This window comes from Paramormyrops kingsleyae, chromosome 15 (genome assembly GCF_048594095.1).
Source record: "Paramormyrops kingsleyae isolate MSU_618 chromosome 15, PKINGS_0.4, whole genome shotgun sequence".
Lineage (NCBI taxonomy): Eukaryota > Metazoa > Chordata > Actinopteri > Osteoglossiformes > Mormyridae > Paramormyrops > Paramormyrops kingsleyae.
Genome location: NC_132811.1, coordinates 23,551,561 through 23,571,155, shown reverse-complemented (window position 1 = coordinate 23,571,155; position 19,595 = coordinate 23,551,561). Strand labels below are relative to the sequence as shown.

The 19,595-nt window shown below is 40.3% G+C and overlaps 1 protein-coding gene across 1 annotated transcript in view; it reads left to right on the top strand.

Annotated features, from left to right (window-relative positions):
• ankrd13c (ankyrin repeat domain 13C) overlaps nucleotides 1–18,305 on the top strand; it is a 47,151-nt gene extending 28,846 nt beyond the window's left edge. Inside the window, exons 4-13 of the mRNA XM_023840471.2 lie at nucleotides 3,349–3,434; nucleotides 4,271–4,316; nucleotides 7,532–7,598; nucleotides 8,301–8,445; nucleotides 10,268–10,399; nucleotides 10,520–10,681; nucleotides 13,213–13,292; nucleotides 13,954–14,052; nucleotides 15,314–15,414; nucleotides 16,319–18,305. Of these exons, the coding sequence (XP_023696239.1) occupies nucleotides 3,349–3,434; nucleotides 4,271–4,316; nucleotides 7,532–7,598; nucleotides 8,301–8,445; nucleotides 10,268–10,399; nucleotides 10,520–10,681; nucleotides 13,213–13,292; nucleotides 13,954–14,052; nucleotides 15,314–15,414; nucleotides 16,319–16,449 (1,049 nt within the window). The 3' untranslated portion in view covers nucleotides 16,450–18,305. The remainder of the gene's footprint in view (nucleotides 1–3,348; nucleotides 3,435–4,270; nucleotides 4,317–7,531; nucleotides 7,599–8,300; nucleotides 8,446–10,267; nucleotides 10,400–10,519; nucleotides 10,682–13,212; nucleotides 13,293–13,953; nucleotides 14,053–15,313; nucleotides 15,415–16,318) is intronic.
• Nucleotides 18,306–19,595: the final 1,290 nt, after the last annotated feature.

Sequence of the window (19,595 nt, the reverse complement as noted above, 5' to 3'; positions counted from 1 at the left end):
GGGACGAATACCCGGTTCGGGTTTAATCCCTAACTATGACACCGCTGTACAGTTAGCTTTATATTCAGTTTTCTAGCTGTAATATCTTTCAACAAAAGCAAGCAACACCCCTTTGTTTTCCAGAGTTCTTTACATGCAAATTTTAATATTTCAGTGTTTATGTGTGTACTTCACGTTCAGTAGCCCAGCTGTCTTGCTTACATATTGCATGTTACATATTGCATATTTCTGTCATTTAGTATTATGTTATAAGGAAGAAGGCATTAGTAGGCAGGTCAGATAGGAGAAAGCAAAGGCAGAGCACAGACAAAATGTGCCATGTAAGTATTTTTTATTTATTTCACATTTGGCATGTGATGAAGATTATGGCTCCTAAAAAGCATTTGGCTCTTGAAGTTTTTTTTTTTTTTGTCTGGAACCCTGCAGTGTTCTTTCATATATTTTGTACTGGAGACTTATGTGTATTGTTTGACTAGAAATAATTATTTGGGGTATAAAGTGATATTTTTATTATTACTTTTCTTTATTACATTTAATTTGGCAAACGATTGCACAATTTGCACTTTAAGAAATATCTGTTCATTTTTTGTGGAAGTTGTTACTGAATAAAACAAAGAAGCAGACTTCTGTAAAACATGTTAGCTGTGGATTTCTTCCTGTAGCGTGGTGGCCTTGATTTTGTTTGAGCTACATGACCTTTGTATTAAACCTATTCGTTGCATACTCAAACAATGCTGCTACAACACTAAATGCAGATACTTTGCTAAAGGGGCCCTAATATTCTCATATTCACTTCATTATTTTTGGGGTCTATTAGAATAGCTATGTATGCTTTAATGTTCCAAAAACACATAATTTTTTCTCATACTGAACATCTCTATTCACATAACTAATTCTATAACTAACTAGCTGAAACGCTCTGAGATTCATGCCTTGTCCACACGTACACGGGTATATTTTAAAACATACCTTTTTCTATACGTCTTGGGCTTTTGTCCACACGTAAACGGCGTCTCAGGTCACTGAAAACGGAGCTTTTGCAAAACTCCATCCAGGGTGAAGATTTTAAGAAACTCCGTTTTCAGCGTTGACATGTACACAGGGAAAACTGAGTTTTTGGCTCAAAACGTCAGATTGTGATCAACAGGCGTCGGAATGTGCGCCATGGTTTTCAGCTTAACAGGACTGGCAATTAGGCTCCTGATTGGCTAACATGGCAGTACGGTTAGAGTTATGCCGTCTGTTGTTTTGGCATGCTTTTGACAGCGCATTTTAGCGGTTTCATGTGGACGGAAATTTTTAGTTTAGAAAAGAATGGTTTCTGTGTGTGACAGTTACTCCTTTTGGCTTATACTTTGGGCCTTAATACTTTTCCGTCCATTTACATGCACAAGAAAATACTGTCTCTTGGTTCCAATTAGTGAAGTCTTAGTAAAATAAACTCGATTCAACATTAGCAGCAAAAATATCAGTCCAGTACATTACTAGAACAAAATGTTTGATTTCTGAAGTGTCCAGTATTTGTTTCATGTAGACTATGTACACCTGCACTTTACAGTGCCTCAACTTAACGGTATACAAAGTTGGCCTTCACTTTCACAGTCATTTTTGTTGGCAAATTGAATGCGTTCACCATGTTGATCTTTCCAGCAGCACAGCCTAGCATGAAAGACATGAATGCTCACTATAATGGTGTTACAGATGTGTCTTGATCCAGATGCAAGTGGGTACATTGATTTGGCCATTTCTTGTAGGGAAATCTATGGTTAATTTGAAAAATTTCAAGATCACGCAAATAATGTGGTATTTGCTTGATTTTGTGTTAATTTCTGCAATCACAATATTGTGAAATCCCAGAGGGACTGTATATGTTGCATTAAAATGATTCCAATACTTATTTTATTGGCCATAGTATTATTTTCTTGGTACCTGCTGGTCAGTAACTATTCCAAGCACAAAGGTTTTAGAAACTGGCACGAGTTTCAGTTTTGTAATATGGAAACAACATGAAAAATGATAATTGGGGATGAACCAACCACCTCCCCCCCCACCCCCAGGAATATTTCCTAAAATGATAATTAAATGATATATTGACTGGAAGTTATAATCAATTAATTAATTGATTAATTAATTTCCTTGCTACCAAGCTGCATATCTTTCTTCTGTTTCTAGAAATAAACCCAATTTATCCTGCATTAGTTTATAGTTAAATATTTTTATTTATTGATATTTGCGGACCATGGTCCTAAGTACCAGCGCAGCTGAAAAAATGAATATGATAACTGCAGCCCAGCGTAAAGCATGTGGGTTTGGCCTTAATTAAGACGCTGTTTGATGGACGCTTTCACTTCCCAGGGATGTATTATTAGCAGGAGGTCAGTCTTCCAGTCACTGTAGAATCGCTCCGTCATCTCCGTCTGAAAGAGTCTTATTAAACAGCACTGCCCGACAGCTGCTGCGGTCTTCAGACTCTGGGGCCGTGCTGAAAAGCAGCCGCTGCTCATTCCAGGCACGCCGCCGAAGCCTAAATTCCATTACATCCGGTTGCCTCTAAACAGCATTTTAACGGCAGTTGAAGCCTCCCAGTGCGCTCCTCCACGAGTGCCCCTGTCAGCACGGGCACGGGCACGGGCACCTCCTCCGCCTGGGCTGCTCCACCCCTTCTCAGTCTGCACCCTGAGAAAAACCCCCACTGACATCATCTGGAGTGTCTTTTTTTGTTTGTTTTTGTTCTGCGGCCCTGGTGCATCTCCATAGGGCATCCCTGTTCTGCCTTTCTCTCTACACTAGAATTCGACCCAGTTTATGGAATTAGTCTTAGATATGAGGGCTGTGTTTTGTGGTTTTGTGTAATTCAGCTGTTTAACTTCAATAGACCAATGAGAATAAGTCGATTTCTGGCCCTTTTAATTTTCTCTACAGTTCACTATCACTTTAGACTGAACTTAGAAATGTGAATATATTAGGAAATATGATGCAATTCCTTCTCCATGAGCTGAAATTCCTCCAGCAGCAGGTGTCACTTCCAGCTCTGTCTGTTGTGATTTATGCTTTGGAAGCAGAAAGGACCCGTTTCCTCTGATAATGTGCCCAGCTGGCCACGTTTCCCCATCATTCATAGTTTGAACATCCAGCTGCCTTTATGCTGTGTTTTGTTTCATTTCAGAGAGATTCGTTGAAAAACACTGATAAAAAAAGTGCTTAACACTGTTGTTTTTATGGCCTTCAACAAAAAAATTGCAATGTTAGACTGAGTATCCCTTCAGTTTTAAAATATAACTCTGTCAAATACATGCTTTCAAAGCACCACGGAGATCCATGGCTTATGTGTTTCATTCTGTCTCTCAGTCACAGCATTGCTAAGGAAACTGAAGCAACAATCCAGGGAGAGTGTGGAGGACAAGAGACCGCGGCTCCTGAAAGCTCTTAAAGAGGTAAAACTCCCCATTGTACCAGATGAATGGGTGGGATTCAGCTGCCATCCTGGAGTAGGTCCATCCATCCGTCCATCCATCCACCTGGTGGTATGAAATGTTTATCTATGTCAAGACAGCACAGGAAGTCTGATAGTTTTTCCATTACATCCGGTTGCCTCTAAACAGCATTTTAACGGCAGTTGAAGCCGCTAACCTTTTGCTAACCATTTTATGACTTTCATATGTGCGTCTCTCTGACTCACTATCTACAAAAATCCAACAAGAGATGGGGGGTCATTTTGTTTCTCAAAGGTCAAAATTCTGCTCTCTGTTACTTAATTTCTCTATTAAAATAGAACAGAAGTGTTGAAATGTCTCAAATAACCGGTGAGGCGCTGCTGGTGTCTCAGGCTGTGAAAATGAAGCCAGGTGCACTGACCCGGACCCGCTGTAGACATGGCCATTCATTGATATACCGGCGCCAGGATGAGCCCCCCCGGGCGGGGCAGCGAGAGCAGCAGATAAGGCTAGTCAGTCTGACTGTCAGAGAGACGATATTCCCGCTTAAAGCAGATTGACCTCAGGGCCCCGTATCCCCTTTCTAAAAAAGACAGGAATTATCTCTTATAGTGCTGCACTTTAAATCGCCACGGCACTGGTTCATCCATCTGCTGTTAGCCCCTAGTCAGGTTGAATAAGTGAAAATTGTAAAATCATGTTCTGTTACTTAAGTTAGATGCATCAGTGCACAGGCAGTGAGCCAAGTATTTTTTGCATAGATCTTTAAAATATCTAGATTAAAAAATTTAACACCCAATGTTTTCAGTTGTTACATATAGCGTTCTTCTTTTCAGCTCGGGGACTTCTACTTGGAGCTTCACTGGGATTTTCAAAGCTGGGGTGAGTTTCTCTATGGATTAAATATTTGATCTTTGCTGAGTTCAAACTCAAACTATCTGAAGAAAGACACCATCTCTTTGCTTAAAAAAATGCTAAAATTAAATGATTGTATTGTATCTAATAAAGGCAGAGATCATGATGGCCTTTGGGATGGGCCATCTTCATATGTCACGCCTGTTCAAACTACATTAAAATATGTATAACTCAGCCCCAATATTAAGTTTCCCATCATTGTAAGGTAGCATCGAGCTACGGTTAGCGTTTGCTAACCTTTTTATGACTTTCATATGTGCGTCTCTCTGACTGACTATCTCCAAAAATCCAACAAGAGATGGGGGGTCATTTTGTTTCTCAAAGGTCAAAATTCTGCTCTGTTGCTTAATTTCTCAGCCCCATGGTTGACATCTCTAGTTCCTCTATGTCCTGTCCCCCCCCCCCCACTTCATAAAATGAATAAAGGTGCAATTCAGCAATTTTCTTTCTCATCCACCATAATTTCGGAATGTCATTTACGATAACCAGAGGGCATTCATTTGTCATTTATGAAATTGCTTCAGAAAATTAGCCCCAACAGGAATTGTATAAGAACCTAAAATATGAATTCCGATGGTCAGGTGACCTTTCCCCTAATTCACTGTTGAAACTATGGGGCCAGAGGCCGGTATGAAATACCCAGTCCACACCCAGGTACACTCATTTACTGCAGCCCAGTGGAGCTCATGTCTCTTTAATCCTATAAATTATAAAGCAACTTGCTTTAAGCTGTGTGTTTTATGAAAACGTGATATGCAGCAAAACCACAGGGGAAGAGCTCTTCAGTAGCACATAGCGCAGTGACAACTTATTGGCCCAGGGGGTGGAAGAATTGACATCAAGGGAAAGACAGCTAGCCTGTACTAAAGCATCACGTGACGGTTATGTTGCGGTCAGGTCACAGTCATGTCGGTCCACGCCCAGCCACCAAACCACCCAGCCACCAAACTACTTCCCCTTATTAAGGGGAAGTGTGTAATAGAAAAAGAATTTATAGGCATGAACCATAATGCTTGAAAGTACTGCTTGATTTCCTTTCTTTTTTAAGAAAAGAAACTTGACTGTGTTGCAGAAGTCACACAATAACAAGTACATGTCTTTGGGTTGTTTTTACGATTGCAGGTTGTCTGTGGGCTATTAGACAGTCTGACTGATGGCTTGAGGTGGCTGATACTCCTTTTACAAGCACAAGGGAAACTGTAACACAACCGAACGGTCAAACGTACTCCACCTATGTTAAATTCTGCATGCTCCCTTTATTCTGAAAAGCAGAACAGAGCAGCAGTTTCACAAGCGTTCGCAAGAATTCGGCAGGAGCTCGCCCCCCAGTGGTCGGTTTCATTGCCCGCAGTCTCGGTGCCGTCAAACGGCCCTCGCGGAGCATGTCTGCACTTGCCGTAGCCATCTGGGACAGAGCAAAGCCCATAATAAAGGGATTTTAATTCCAACCCCAAATAATAAAGCCTACGATACAATAAAATACCTATAAACTTGCCAATTTGAGAATATCCTTCCATATATGTCTAATTCAGGAGGGGGTGGGGGGCTAGGGGGCTAGGGTTTGGTCCTTAGAATGCCAAGAGGAAGCCTCAGTGAGCTCAGGGAGAGTACACACAGGATCAAAGGCGCCGCCCTGCTGGTTGCAGAGATGACTTTTGCCATCGATCTGCTGCCCCACCCGCTTTGAACTAAAGTAGATAAAAAGTTACCATTAAGGGCAGGTGAGCATGACGGATTTTGTGCAGTGACTGAGCCAGGATCTGATTTGCGCTGTTGTAGAGGAATAACTGGCTTAATTCAGTGGCCGCAGCAGAAGTACTGAGAAATTCACAAGGCAAAGAATGAAAAAGAATGTGTAAAAAGTGCACGCCGGTCAAGTTAAAACCCGCAGATCACATCTTCACCAAGGATTATGATGCAGTGGTCCTTAATTGTGACTTTGCGCACCAACTGATAATTGCTCCACCTATTGGGTAGAAAATGCACATTCTTGCCTTTGTACCGTGACACTCCTTGACATTGATGAAGCCTTTTGTTTGGAAAAATAAAGCTGAAGGTGTCAAACATCTAAATGTATTGTTATATAAGAAACAAACATGTAATTTGGAATGAATGACGATCTAACTTAAGAATTTAAAATGAGGATGCGTGTAAATTATTCATCAAAAGGTCGAGTTTAATGATGCGCAGCCTAGCACACTTGACTGTATAAAGTCTAAGTGCTTGAAGCATTGAAGCACTGGAATATGGAGCATCCCCAGTCTTTAAATAAAAATGTCAGGCTTAATTATCATTCCATCATAAACAGAGAGAGTCCTGTTTCACTGGCCCACTCGTGCGTGGTTACATATGATGCCCTAATAAACAAATGGATTAATTTTGTGATATTATAATATCGAAATATGAATATAGACAAATTTTATTATTGTGCCTCTATTTGAAGAGGGAGGATGAGTTTCAAGAATTCCTCATTCTTTTTTGTATATTTTTATGTGTGCATTGTTCCATTTTGGCTTTTGATTTTGTGTAAATGTATTACTACAGCAAAGGGCTTCTCAAAACATTTGTTGTCAACCTAATGCCGGATGTTTTACTGGCTGCGCGGTCGTTCACACACCCAGAGCAAAGATGCAACAGATAAACAAAAATAAATAAGTAACAATAGATGTGCAATTGTCAGAGAAACATACAAAACAGGCTGCATTCACATTACAAGCCTCATTGTTCAGTTCTGATTTTGCCTGATTTGCCTGTCTTGATGGTTCACATTCATAAGTACAAGTGACCGTAATGTGAACACATCTATCCCTCGAAACGGCACGCATGCACACACCGATACATTTTTGCATGAGTAATCTGCGTCATCAATAACAAATTGATCTGACTGTTCTCATTCATGTCACATGACCATGAATTGGATATGTATCTGACCTAGAATCAAATATGAAAGGGACTAAAATCTGATTTGAAAAGATCTGATTTCTGTGTCCAAACAGCCCTGAAAACATCAAACCTATGTTATATTAAGGCAAAAAAGTTAGATTTGAGTCACTTCAGCCTGGTAATGTGAATGTAGCCTTAAAAATTACAACATGAAGCACAGAACATGCTCTGTACAAGGTCTTTCAAGAACTTTTTTTGTGTTTATTTTTTTGTGATTTTTGTTCCTCTTTTTATTTTAGTGCCTTTGCTTTCCCGAATTTTGCCTTCTGATGCCTGTAAGATCTACAAACAGGGTATCAATATCAGGTATGTTTTTCAAGGATTTCTATACTAGATGTTCCTACATCTCAGGTATATCACACCTTTTCTTTTCAACCTTAGAAAATACCAATATGGTGAAGATTTATCTTCATTGAAAATACTGTAAAAATGTTTGAATAAGAGAATAAGAGAACCTTAATTTGGCTGGTAAACAAAATTCCATATTTTTTTCTACTAATGGTTTTCTAGTCTTCTTAACAGATTACATACAGTATAGGTTAACCATGGGAAAAATTGATTCATAAAAGGGTAGCCAAGCTTGCTTCCTGCCTTCTTCTAAGATGCAGGTTTTTCTCCTACCAGACCAAGGCATACAGGGTCCTAGTGCTGCCGTTGGAAATGGGAGTTTGAGTAATTGGCTTTGCAGTCTTATTAAAAGGTTCACCTCAGAAACGATAGACTTGATAGGTGGGAACCTTCCAGATACGCAGGTCTTCAGGGGCCTTCGCCTTCCGGGCTGCGCAACTGTGCCACCGGCATGTTTAGCTGTATGTTCCCAGGCCTGGCATTTCCAGCCCTGTCGACTTCATTTGCATTCCATTTGTAAACTCACCTTCTATTTAGTTTAATTTAGAAGGAAGCGCACCTCCTGTTTTCACCGGCAATGCTGCCTTTCAACTAAAATCCAGCCTGAATAGTTCAAAGTGTCTGAAGTTGCCTCCCCCCACCCCCCTTCCCCCCCTTCAGACTCGACACCACCCTCATAGACTTCACAGACATGAAGTGCCAGCGAGGAGACCTCAGCTTCATCTTCAACGGGGAAGCTGCACCCTCCGAGTCCTTTGTTGTTCTTGACAACGAGCAGAAGGTCTACCAGAGGATACACCATGAAGTAAGAGGCTCCTTATTTAATTGAATCATATGTTACCCAATAGCGACACATGCTACTGGTGAAACTTAGCCACCTTCTTACCACCAAGGATGAAAATGCCCGTGTTCCGAAGGTCACTGGTTCAAGTCTAATGAGTAGTGGTGTCAGCACTGGGCCCTTAACCTCAAGCGCTCCAGGGACTGGCAGACCTTTCTTTCTTACATCATTTGTCTGCTAAATACATGTAAAATGCATCTATTTTTGAAGCCATGTGGAACTTAGCACTGGATTCCTGAGGAAAAAAAATGTTCTATTATAGGTTGATGTTGAGTATTATTGTTCAAAGATGCCAGTCTAATGCCCACAATAGTGTCTGTGTCTGTTACTATTCTGTGATGTTTCGTCTGTATGGTTAGTGTGATGTTCACTTATGGTGCCCAGTAACATCCTAAGGGTTGTTTTACTACTGATCTACTACTGACGTGAAGACCGCATTTGGGGATCACGTGACAGTCAAAAATTGAAAGAACTTGTGTTCTGTGACACAGGTGTCCCTCGATTGTCCATTGGCTAGGGGAAAAGTAGCAGGAAGTCAGGAAGGAAATCAGGAAAGATTGTATATAAACACTAGGCATGTAACTATGAATCGTGAATCGATTAAAAATCGATGCAAATGTATGACGATTTAAACTGGCCGATGTGGAAAATGAATCGCTACTTTAGGAGTACTTCACGGTACTTTACTTAACAAAAAAACTGGTGTAATATTACATTTGATTTCACGACGTCAGTTCGACCTCATATGTCACTGTGTATTCACGCCAACGTCGTATGTTAGTTTTTGGTTCTGACTGAACGTGAGATGGCGAAAGAATTTGAAATTGAGGACGCACCCCCCGATCTTAAATCAGCGGTGTGGCGGCATTTTAGCTTTCCGGTAGTCACAAACGACAACGGCTAGAAATGCACAGACAAGCCCAAAACTGTGACTGCGTGCAAACATTGTAAAAGACTGATAACATACACAAATAGCACAACGAACATGCTTCAGCATGTCCACCGGCACCACAGTGAGCTCAATTCACCACCGCCAGAGCGAAGATTATTAAAAGGGCAAAACACGCTAAAAAGCTGCACATGCAAGCCTTAGTTTATTTATTTGAATATATATATATTTTTTTTTTACTTATTTTGATTTGGGATTTTTTTAAACAGTTTTTTATTCAATTTCAGTTGCACTGTTAAGAAGAGGACACATTCTGCACAGTTTAGAAAGATAAAGGAATATTTTTGAATAAATTTGTCTGCAGCTCATTCTGTTAAAAAATCATGAGAAAATCGTATCGTGAACTCAGAATCGTCTATCGAATCGTGAGTTGAGTGTATTGTTACATCCCTAATAAACACCTTTTCTACCCTCTGTGATCCAACTGAAAACAATCATGGTGAGCGGATCCCAAGTAAGGTTGACTGAGAAAGTGTAGAAATATTTATATGATACCTCCCTATGGTATTATAAAGACTCCCAGATGGCTGCAAACTAAAGTAAAATACATGTTTGTAACTACAATGCCATATACCTGTCTATGTCCTTATGTGCTGTAAGAATGTAATGCACAGTTTGTTTCAGTAAAATGACTTAATATAACATCCATTCTTCCTAAACGTGAGCAGCATCACGCTACAGCACCACCCCAGCCCTGGCATCCTGGCATCAAATTACATGGCGGCCAGGCACAGTGAGGCAGGAACGTCCTCTGGGCCACGGACGGTCCGGCGCTGTGGTGCATCCACCACTGCAGTAGGTGCCAACCAGCCCTAATGTAGACTTTTTTTCTTTCAGGAGTCAGAGATGGAGACAGAAGAAGAGGTGGACATTTTAATGAGCAGTGATATTTACTCAGCCACCCTCTCTACCAAATCCATAACCTTCTCCCGGGCACAGACTGGCTGGCTCTTCAGAGAGGACAAAACGGTAGCAAGATTTCCGAGCTTTCAGATAAATGCCTTTAGCCATGGATATCAATGTTACATACCTCATTTCCATACCGACCCTCGAAGAATGAATGAAGTCTTCTTTGCAATGTCTCTGTAGGAGAGAGTCGGGAATTTCCTAGCAGACTTCTACTCTGTCAACGGCCTGGTGCTGGAGTCCAGGAAGCGCCGGGAACACCTGAGTGAGGAGGACATCCTGCGGAACAAGGCCATCATGGAGAGCCTGAGCAAAGGGGGGAACCTCATAGAGCAGAACTTTGAGGTGAGTCTTGGCAAAAGGGCAACCTCATACAGCAGAACTTTGAGGTGATTTTCAGAAAAGGGGGAACCTCATAGAGCAGCCCTTTAAGGTGAGTCTCTGCAAAGGGGGAAACTCATAAGACAGAACTTTGAGGCGAGTCTCAGCAAAGGGGGAACCTCATAGAGCAGCCCTTTAAGGTGAGTCTCTGCAAAGGGGGAAACTCATAAGACAGAACTTTGATGTGAGTCTCAGAACCTCACTTACTTTTACAGGCTCCAGCCAATCTCTCCCTCAGAGCTTTGCTAGTCTTTGACAACCTCTGCTCTCTTATTTTGATGTTTCTTCTCACATATCGAGCTAAGCTGTCCCAACCCACTCCCACGGCCCCCTTTGGGGAAGGTGCCGAGCTTTTCCATGTGCATAACAGAGCTCTCCTGCTAATTGGCATTCCCAGCCTCGTAAATTACTGCACACAGTCCTAGTTCAACAGTCCTGGTTTTAATCCCAGTTTTCTTTATCCATCTGTCGGTTTTCTGTATGCTTGACTGCATATGTATAGCTGCTGCATTACTGACTGAGTCCCTGCATCAAGTTTGCACCAGTGGACTGTGGGAAACTGGAAGACTTAACGTTTGTGCTCTGAAGGTCACTTTTTCTGTGAACACCATGACAAGGGAGTTAAATCATTGCCATGGACGGGGGGAGGGGGGCTATGACAAGTCTGATGGTCTTTGTGCTCCCCTATTCACACCAGACCTGTACGGCCCCATTAACACAGGCACGACATTTGCAGACAATCACCATGCCTGCTCCTGCATTCCATTACAATCCCAAAACCACAGATAATTCTGTATGGGATTTGCAAGAAAGAAAGGCCTTAGACTTACAGGGGTAGCACCTTAGTGTTACTTGGAAAATGCAGACCATAGAACAGTGTTTCATTTGTAATTACTTAAGCTGTTATTTAGTGTAATTGGACAAGGCTGGAACAAATTTAATGAACACTAAGGGATCCACTTTAAAACAGATGGAAAGGTTGTAGTCTTAAGAACATATATAAGGTTATATATCTCTGTATAGTGGGTTCAAATGGACATATGACTCAGTAGAGCTGACAGAGTTATAAAGCAGGCAGGGATCTGCTGATGTGCCAGTATAAGGTCATGATGCAGCATGAAGAGGATCAGGGCCTCATTCTTCAGTAGTCATTCAGTAGATTGGATTTCAGCTATCAAATTGTATCAGAGCTTGAAAATGAGTTGTTCAAAAGAAAAAACGGGATTCTGAAATCGGATTAAATCACGTAATCCAGTCTTGGTTTTGATCCGGATCAAATCTTTAGTATGTGCTTTTCAAAACATTTCAGCAGGATTGAATACATTTGATCCAAAAAGTCAGGATTTTTCTGATCCCAGCTGAAGGGTGAATTCAAGGTGGATTTCAGGAACAAAATGTAATAAAATTTAAAATTTGTTCATAGAATACAATTTATCTGTCATGTAGTATATATACATTTACTTATATTCTGCGCTTGATTTGTTTAATCGCTACAGTGATGAAGCAAATAAAGTAGGCATTACGCTAGCTATTAAGCTGTTCACTACAGTACAGTACAAAAAAAATGTCCCCATAAATAATCCCACAAACAACTGTTAATATCAAACAAAAATAATATATTTAATTTGAACTGTCATTCATCACTGTATGTTTAATTACAATGCCACAATCATCAGATTCAAAAGTAGTTTCTAACAATTGCATCCAAAAAGGTCTCTCCACAAATGAATTCCAAAAGTTCTTTATTTTAACTATTAGGAATTTTGTCGTCTTATGATTTAAAAAGCGTGTTCAAATTATTATGTATTTGTGGAAAATTAATATTTATTTATTAATATTTATTTTTTGTGCGTCAGAGGAACGGTTTGACAGTTTTAAAGAAATTGAAGATAGAAGGGGGTGTTTGTATTATTTTATTGTGCTGTTTTCTGTCTCTTCCAATAAAAGCACTTAAAGTGACCCCATACTGGCTGTTCTGCCAGTTGATCTTTACATAGCTAGTAGCCTACATTGTGATATGTCGTACCATTTAGAACACTGCTAATCCAGATTTGGTAATCCTGAAAAATCTATATCGCGATCAGGGTGATCCAATCCAAAGGTAACCTGATCCAGAATAACAAAACATGGGATTTCTAAATAAGATCATTCCGATCCAGTTTAAACTTTTTGAACAATAGGATCCAGGAGATAAACATGGGAGACGTAGTGACTGCTAAGCATGCAGGCCCTGTGAATGGCAGCCCTGCCCTCTGCTGTGGCCTGCCTTTCCTCAGGAGCAAAAAAAGGCATGAAAACAAAAAAAATGATAAAAACTGATACCAGTTCATAAGTAGCCCCTCATTTCTGAACAAGGGATATGGTTAGATGACCCTTTCAGTCTATATAAATGGGTGTTTGTGTGTATTTCAGTGGTATGTGTACTTGAGTACTCTTAGGTGTGACTGACTCGTTTTTGAAGCATTTTTTCTTCTGTTCTTTCGTTCTTACGTCAGCCGGTGAGAAGACAGTCCCTCACTGTCCCATCACCCAGCACCATCTCATGGGAGGAGTACATCAACGCAGAGAATGGAAAGTACGTACTGTGTCGGGGGATTGTACCTGTCCTGCATTCACAGACTTGAGCATAACCTTCTCGAGAGGAACGCCGCTGAGCTGGGACAATGGGTGATTTGGGACTGGTTGAAAAGACAGATGCCAGTCCCTTACTTCAGTACTGCTTACATGTCTTGAATTCCAACTGCTGGTATTTTATAGGCTCGTATGAAATCCTCAGGTGTCTCCTCAGGGCTTTTCATTTTAGAAATTTAGACTAGCATTAGCATACTAGTTTATTGGCCTCCTCTTAACCATTGATGTAGTGTTCCATTGAAGATATGGAAGAGACATTTGGTAGAGTACTTCTTAACATTGACATTATTTTTAATATAGATCCACCATAGGTGTAGTACATTCCAGCCTTCGTCAATGTGTGCTACCAAGAGTGCAAGCAGCTACTTATTAAGACAAACAAATATCCTTCTCAGAATTAGCTAATAGATAGTTATCAGTGCTAGTGATAAATTCACAGCCACACCCCCACAGGATCTCAGAGACAGACCAGCCCATGTCATTATTCAACCAGAGAAGTTATTTCCTTGAGATCCTTATGACATTTTTTTATTGCAATCTTTAGTCTTGGCCATAACGGCGATGCTTGCCTTACACGCCATGACTTTTGCTGGGTCTGTTTGAAGGGCTCCCCATCTGGGCAGAGAGTTGGTCTGCAAAGAAAGCAAGAAGAACTTCAAAGCCACCGTGGCTATGAGCCAGGATTTCCCCCTCGGCATTGAGTCGTAAGTGCTTCTCCTACGATTGCTCACTAAACAAGTCTCACTTGTCCAAAATAGCGTGACAGCATCGAGTAATTGTTTTGTAACGTATCGTTTGTGACTGCCAATCCTCAATCCTCCCCACCTCTGTTTGTTTAAATACAATGAAGGGCTTCCTTGGTAGTTTTTTGAGTTGGACACTACAGAAATGGGGGTTTCACTCCTGCCCTCACTGTGTGTTTTTTGTGACATTAGGATATTTTCAACTGTGTTTGCAAAGGTTTCCTCCTACAGATCAGGAAGGACTGTGGTCTCTCTAAGGGGTTTCTTTTTATCTTTGTGTGAGTGCATGCCCTTCACTAGTGCTCTGGCTCATGATGTCTGCTTCCTGGGGGCAAGCTCCAAGCTCACCTGGGGTTATGGACATGAATTATTCTTTATAATGTTTCTCATAACCTGAAAACTTAAAATAAGCTGCCAACAAAAAAGAACTTTCATTTAGCAGCAAGGAGATTGCATTTTGATACATTGTATTTTTTAGCTTGAGATCAAAGTGCAGCACAAACCATTTTTATGGCATCTCTACAGTACTTAGTTAATAACCTTGCTCAAGGGCTCAATGGTGATATGATTACTCAGTGGGGTTTGAACCAACAACCTTTTGGTTGAGAAGCCATACACCACCCCCTCTGAAGTTGTTTTTTGTAGTACCTGTTTATCAACCCCATTTATTCATCTGCCCCTTTTGTTTCACTCCCTGTAGCCCAGATCCCACACGCTGCTACCAAACACTGTAACTGTCTGAAGTTGGTTTTATTTCTCTTGAATATCTCCAACCCATCAGGCTTGTGTTTGTTTACAGCACTTTACCTTCCCAAAATGTGATAAGGGTGGGTGGCGGCAAATATGATACAAACACAAGTGGAGACATTCTCACATGCAAAGAAAAATGCATTCAGGTGGAATCAATCAACATTATCAGTAACATAAAGCACACAGCACAGTAGGGAGAATGAGCAATGCTGATATGCACTATAGAGGGCTGTTACTTTTTGTGCATGTTAAGCAAAATTGTGAGCATCCCAGCTAAGGGAAGCAGGCTTATAGTATGTATTAATGACATTTTTACGTCTTGCAGAAATTAACGTGTAAGGTTGCTGTTTGTGTTCGGAGTGTGTGGCTTCATGCTCTCTATTCTGAACTGCTCATACTGATTACTGAAACAGCTTCAGTTGTAGTTTAAAGTTTAAGACAGCTGACCTGTGTTTGTGTGTTTATTCTTCAGGTTACTGAATGTATTAGAGGTCATCGCTCCCTTTAAGCACTTTAACAAACTCAGAGAATTTGTCCAAATGAAACTCCCTCCCGGATTTCCAGTCAAACTAGGTAGGTTCTTTATTTCTAACTCTTTGTTAATGCATGAGGATGAGTCACATGTGCTCTTGTTTTGAGTATTGCTTATTTAAAATATTTATATACTATTGCCTAAAACCAGATGAACCTAGAACCAGTTCATTCTTCACAAAATATAAATCCTTATGTATGTCACACTTGACATGGAAAATTATACCTGTTTATTTACTGCTTAAGAACTGCTTTTTATATAGTAAAGATTAAAAAATTTTATAAAAGAAATTATTTAAAAACTATATTTTCACATTTGGTGGCATTTGCTTCAAGCATAACAAGAAGAACAATAGCTACTGTCAAAAGCAGCTAACAAAGAGTCTAGATACTTACGGGAGACGGCACCCAACTGGCCAGTCGGTATAATAATACCTGGGATTTTATATAGCAAGCTGTGACGTTGCTGGAGAATCTGTAAAAGAACAACAGGTTAGCTACAAGGCCTGCTAAGCTAATAAGGCTAAGACCGTAAATGGGCTTCTTCGTTAGTCATGCTTTTGATAGGGCGCATGGTTGTGATGAATGCCTTTGTCGTGTATCAGAATAGCCCTTTAATTTACTTCTCCCGTCTTGATGAGAATGATGAAACCTCATATACTACCATGTCATCTCACAACACTGCTGTGAGAGTAATGGATCTTCCTTATCGTCACGCTTACGAGCAGCAAACATCACATATTTTGTTCAGTAGAGATGTTTTCTCATACAAGATATTGCTCTGGTGTAGTTCAAATGACCAGCTAAACATGACAGAATGATGTTATTATGGTGATTTCATAATCTAGCTTATATAATGTGTGTGTGTGTGTTGCAAACCCACATTATAAAGGAATGCCCAGGATCATGTTTAATGCTGAAATCATCCTGTGTTCCTTCTATCCAGACATCCCTGTGTTTCCGACCATCACAGCAACTGTAACATTTCAGGAGTTTCGGTACGATGACTTTGAAGAATCCATTTTCAACATCCCCAACGACTACAAAGAGGACCCTAGTCGCTTCCCTGACCTTTAACCTCTTTCAAGTAACGACTGGGGGGGGGGGGGCACCCTAACACCAGTATGAACCGTGTATAAATCAATAAATAAAAAGGCAACTCTCTTACAGGGGTAATGACACACCCAGAGGGGTTTGCTGAAATTTTTTAAACGCTGTATGTAATGTTACAGGGATAGTGTTGGATGAACCTGTATTGAGGCACTGAGTGGTTTGTGTAAGAAAAATGGTACTGTTCTTATGTCTGGTTTTTAAGGTTGTGTTATGTATACCGTCAGAAGTTTCCAGAAGCTTCACTGAATTAAAGTAGCATCCACATGCACTACTTTAAATAAGCACTTTGCTAAGCTTTGTTCAGTTGGAAGGGGGTCACTTGTCTGTGCCAGTTTTTATTCTATTGGGTATATACTTAAAAAAAAAAAAAGGAAAAAAAATGTTAACATCACAAAAGAATGATGACACGACTGTACAACAAAGCCATCTGGATCTCTGAGTTTCAGAAAAAATGGTAGTGTAAATCAAGCTTTTTTTCCCCCCACTTAAGGTTTCTGAGCTGTATTTAAGCAATACAGTGCCATTTGAGAGAGACAAGGCATGTATGTTCTCAAAGCAGAAAGGTGTGATTCGGAAATAACATGGAAAATTTAAAATAAGTACAATGTACATTAAGATTTTTACAGGCATTTCCACTTACAGGGTGTAAATACTTCTGTTTTTAAGTGTCTTTCACGTCATTGTTGTATCTGAGTGTGAGAGGGCTGATGGAGGCATGCTGCTTTTTACCGGATTGGCTACTACTGAACTTTATTCACGCAAAGTGCTGATGTGGGTGCGGGCAGGGCTGACGCAGGAAGCTGCTACATCTCCACCATGGCTCACCCTTCTGTACACTACATACCGCGTGGACCTTTTGACTGAGTCTCCGCTGTGGCTGAGCGGACCTGAATGAACTTCTTTAACATGCAGAACACGCTGCTGTTTATCTCCCAGAGAGAACAGTAACAACTGCAGGAACTTCTGAAAACCTCCGAACACACGTGTACAAACGTCTTAAAACCATCAAAATCGGTTTATAAATCGGTCGGTTTATAAATCATCTCGTACAGTGTGGAAACTTGAATGGAGACTGTAATTTAACATGTCTAATGTTAAATGAAGGTGAAGTCAATAAACATAAAGTTTAATCCAGACATAGTCATCATCATACATGAAACCGCCATTAAATGACCTTGAAACTAGCCCTGAACAGCAGGTTCACGATCCCTTTGCACTTTGTGGTCAATAATCTTGACAGGCTGTCAGGTTTTGTTTATGCCAGGTCACTGTTTTTTTTTAACATCATTAATAATAAATGATAACAAATTTAGTTTCCAGTAAGACTGCTAAATCGAGAGGAACCTGTTAGCTCGTCAGGACTCCTTGATGTTGGTATTAATTTATTTTTGCTGTGTGCTTTGGAAACTTGATATTATCTTGGTTAATAAAGCACTAGCAGTATTCATGTCAGAATGCTTTTATTTTAATTTTTAATTATATTACTTTGTGTTTTTTAATTACACATTGGCCTAAAAATATGACCAGAAATATATGAGACAGCACCATTGTATGCTTCCAGACCTCACTACTGGATAGTGTGGCATGTTTCCCTGGCTATTTTTTTTTTATACTAATAAGCCATGTAATTTATCTTGCAGTCTCTGTGCTTGGTGGTTTGTTTTATTTCTTTCTACCATTGCTTCAGCTTTTAGGACTTTAAACACACACTTTCAAGTATACTTGTACCTACATGCAGATTGTACAGCAAGAACATTGTATAAGCCCGACACACTATTTTCATATGAAAACTGTACTCGAATAAAATATACACATATTAAGACTGTGATTCCTTCATCCGTCGGCTTCCGGCAGCTCATCCTGGGCAGGGTTATGGTGGTCTTTAGAGCAGTTCCTCAGGGCGTTTCCGGTTCCACATTTTTGCTTCCTCTCAGCTGTACCAGGTATTCGGTGTTCCTGATTGGCTGGGAGCTGGGAGGGAGCAAAAATATGGACTGTCCGGGGTTCGCCGAGAACCGGGTTGGGAAACACTGCTTTAGAGGATACGCAGCACGGGAAGTCAGGCCATCGCACAGCCCACACGCACTTTAACAGACTCCTAACCCACATGACTTCCAGAGGGAGAAAAAGCAGAAGCAATATTCACACTCCCAATGCTGGAGGCTCAAGGGCGCTACCCACTGCACCCACAGACATTATCATTACATTAATATTAATAATCCAGCAATAATAGATTTTTGGGATATTTGCCCTTTGTCACCTTTGTTAATCCTTGAACAGGGAAATCGTACTTAGATTTTATTCGTTCTGGTACTGAAATACATTGTGGGTATATGGATAACATTATAGAATGAAGTGTAGCTCATATAAGTTGTTTTGAGGTTCATGCTATATTGGTGAGGTAGTGTTCGTTCAAAAAGCAATTCACTTTGACATTTGAAATCCATAGGTTTTTCCTGCAGTAACCTGTTATTAAGAATATAACATAATTATATATTTAAAATTACATTTATGCTGCTCAATTATGGCAAAACTCCATCCATCCATCCATTTTCCAAACCGCTTATCCTTCTGGGTCGCGGGGGGTCCGGACCCTATCCCGGGAGCTATGGGCACGAGGCGCTGTGGCAAAAATCATAATCACAATTATCATGATTACTCATTGACTTTGGAAGCATGCATGTGCATAGGTCGGGGGTGGAAAAAAATGCCGGGTTTTTCCTAAAAATAATAAATATATATATTGTGAAGATTTCAATATGTAGTTTTTTATTATTACCTTTGTAGAGAGACCTGAGAGTATCTTTTAATCATTGTTAAATGAAAACATTTTATGAGCTTTTTTTAGTATTAGCATGTTTTTTAGCATAGCATTTTTAGCATCAGTTCATTTGGTGCCATAAGGTCCATGTTAAAATCATACATCACCCCATGAGGCATTTATTTCAAGGATCATGGCAAATGCTCCGCTTGTTCAGAGGTGTATTTCTGATACTGTGATGCCACCATTCTTTTAAACAATGTTACTGCACCCAGTATGTTGCGGCAATCCCATCGTTACAGGAAGGCAATTAGATTTGTTTTTTATATTTGTTTACAGGGACCTAAAA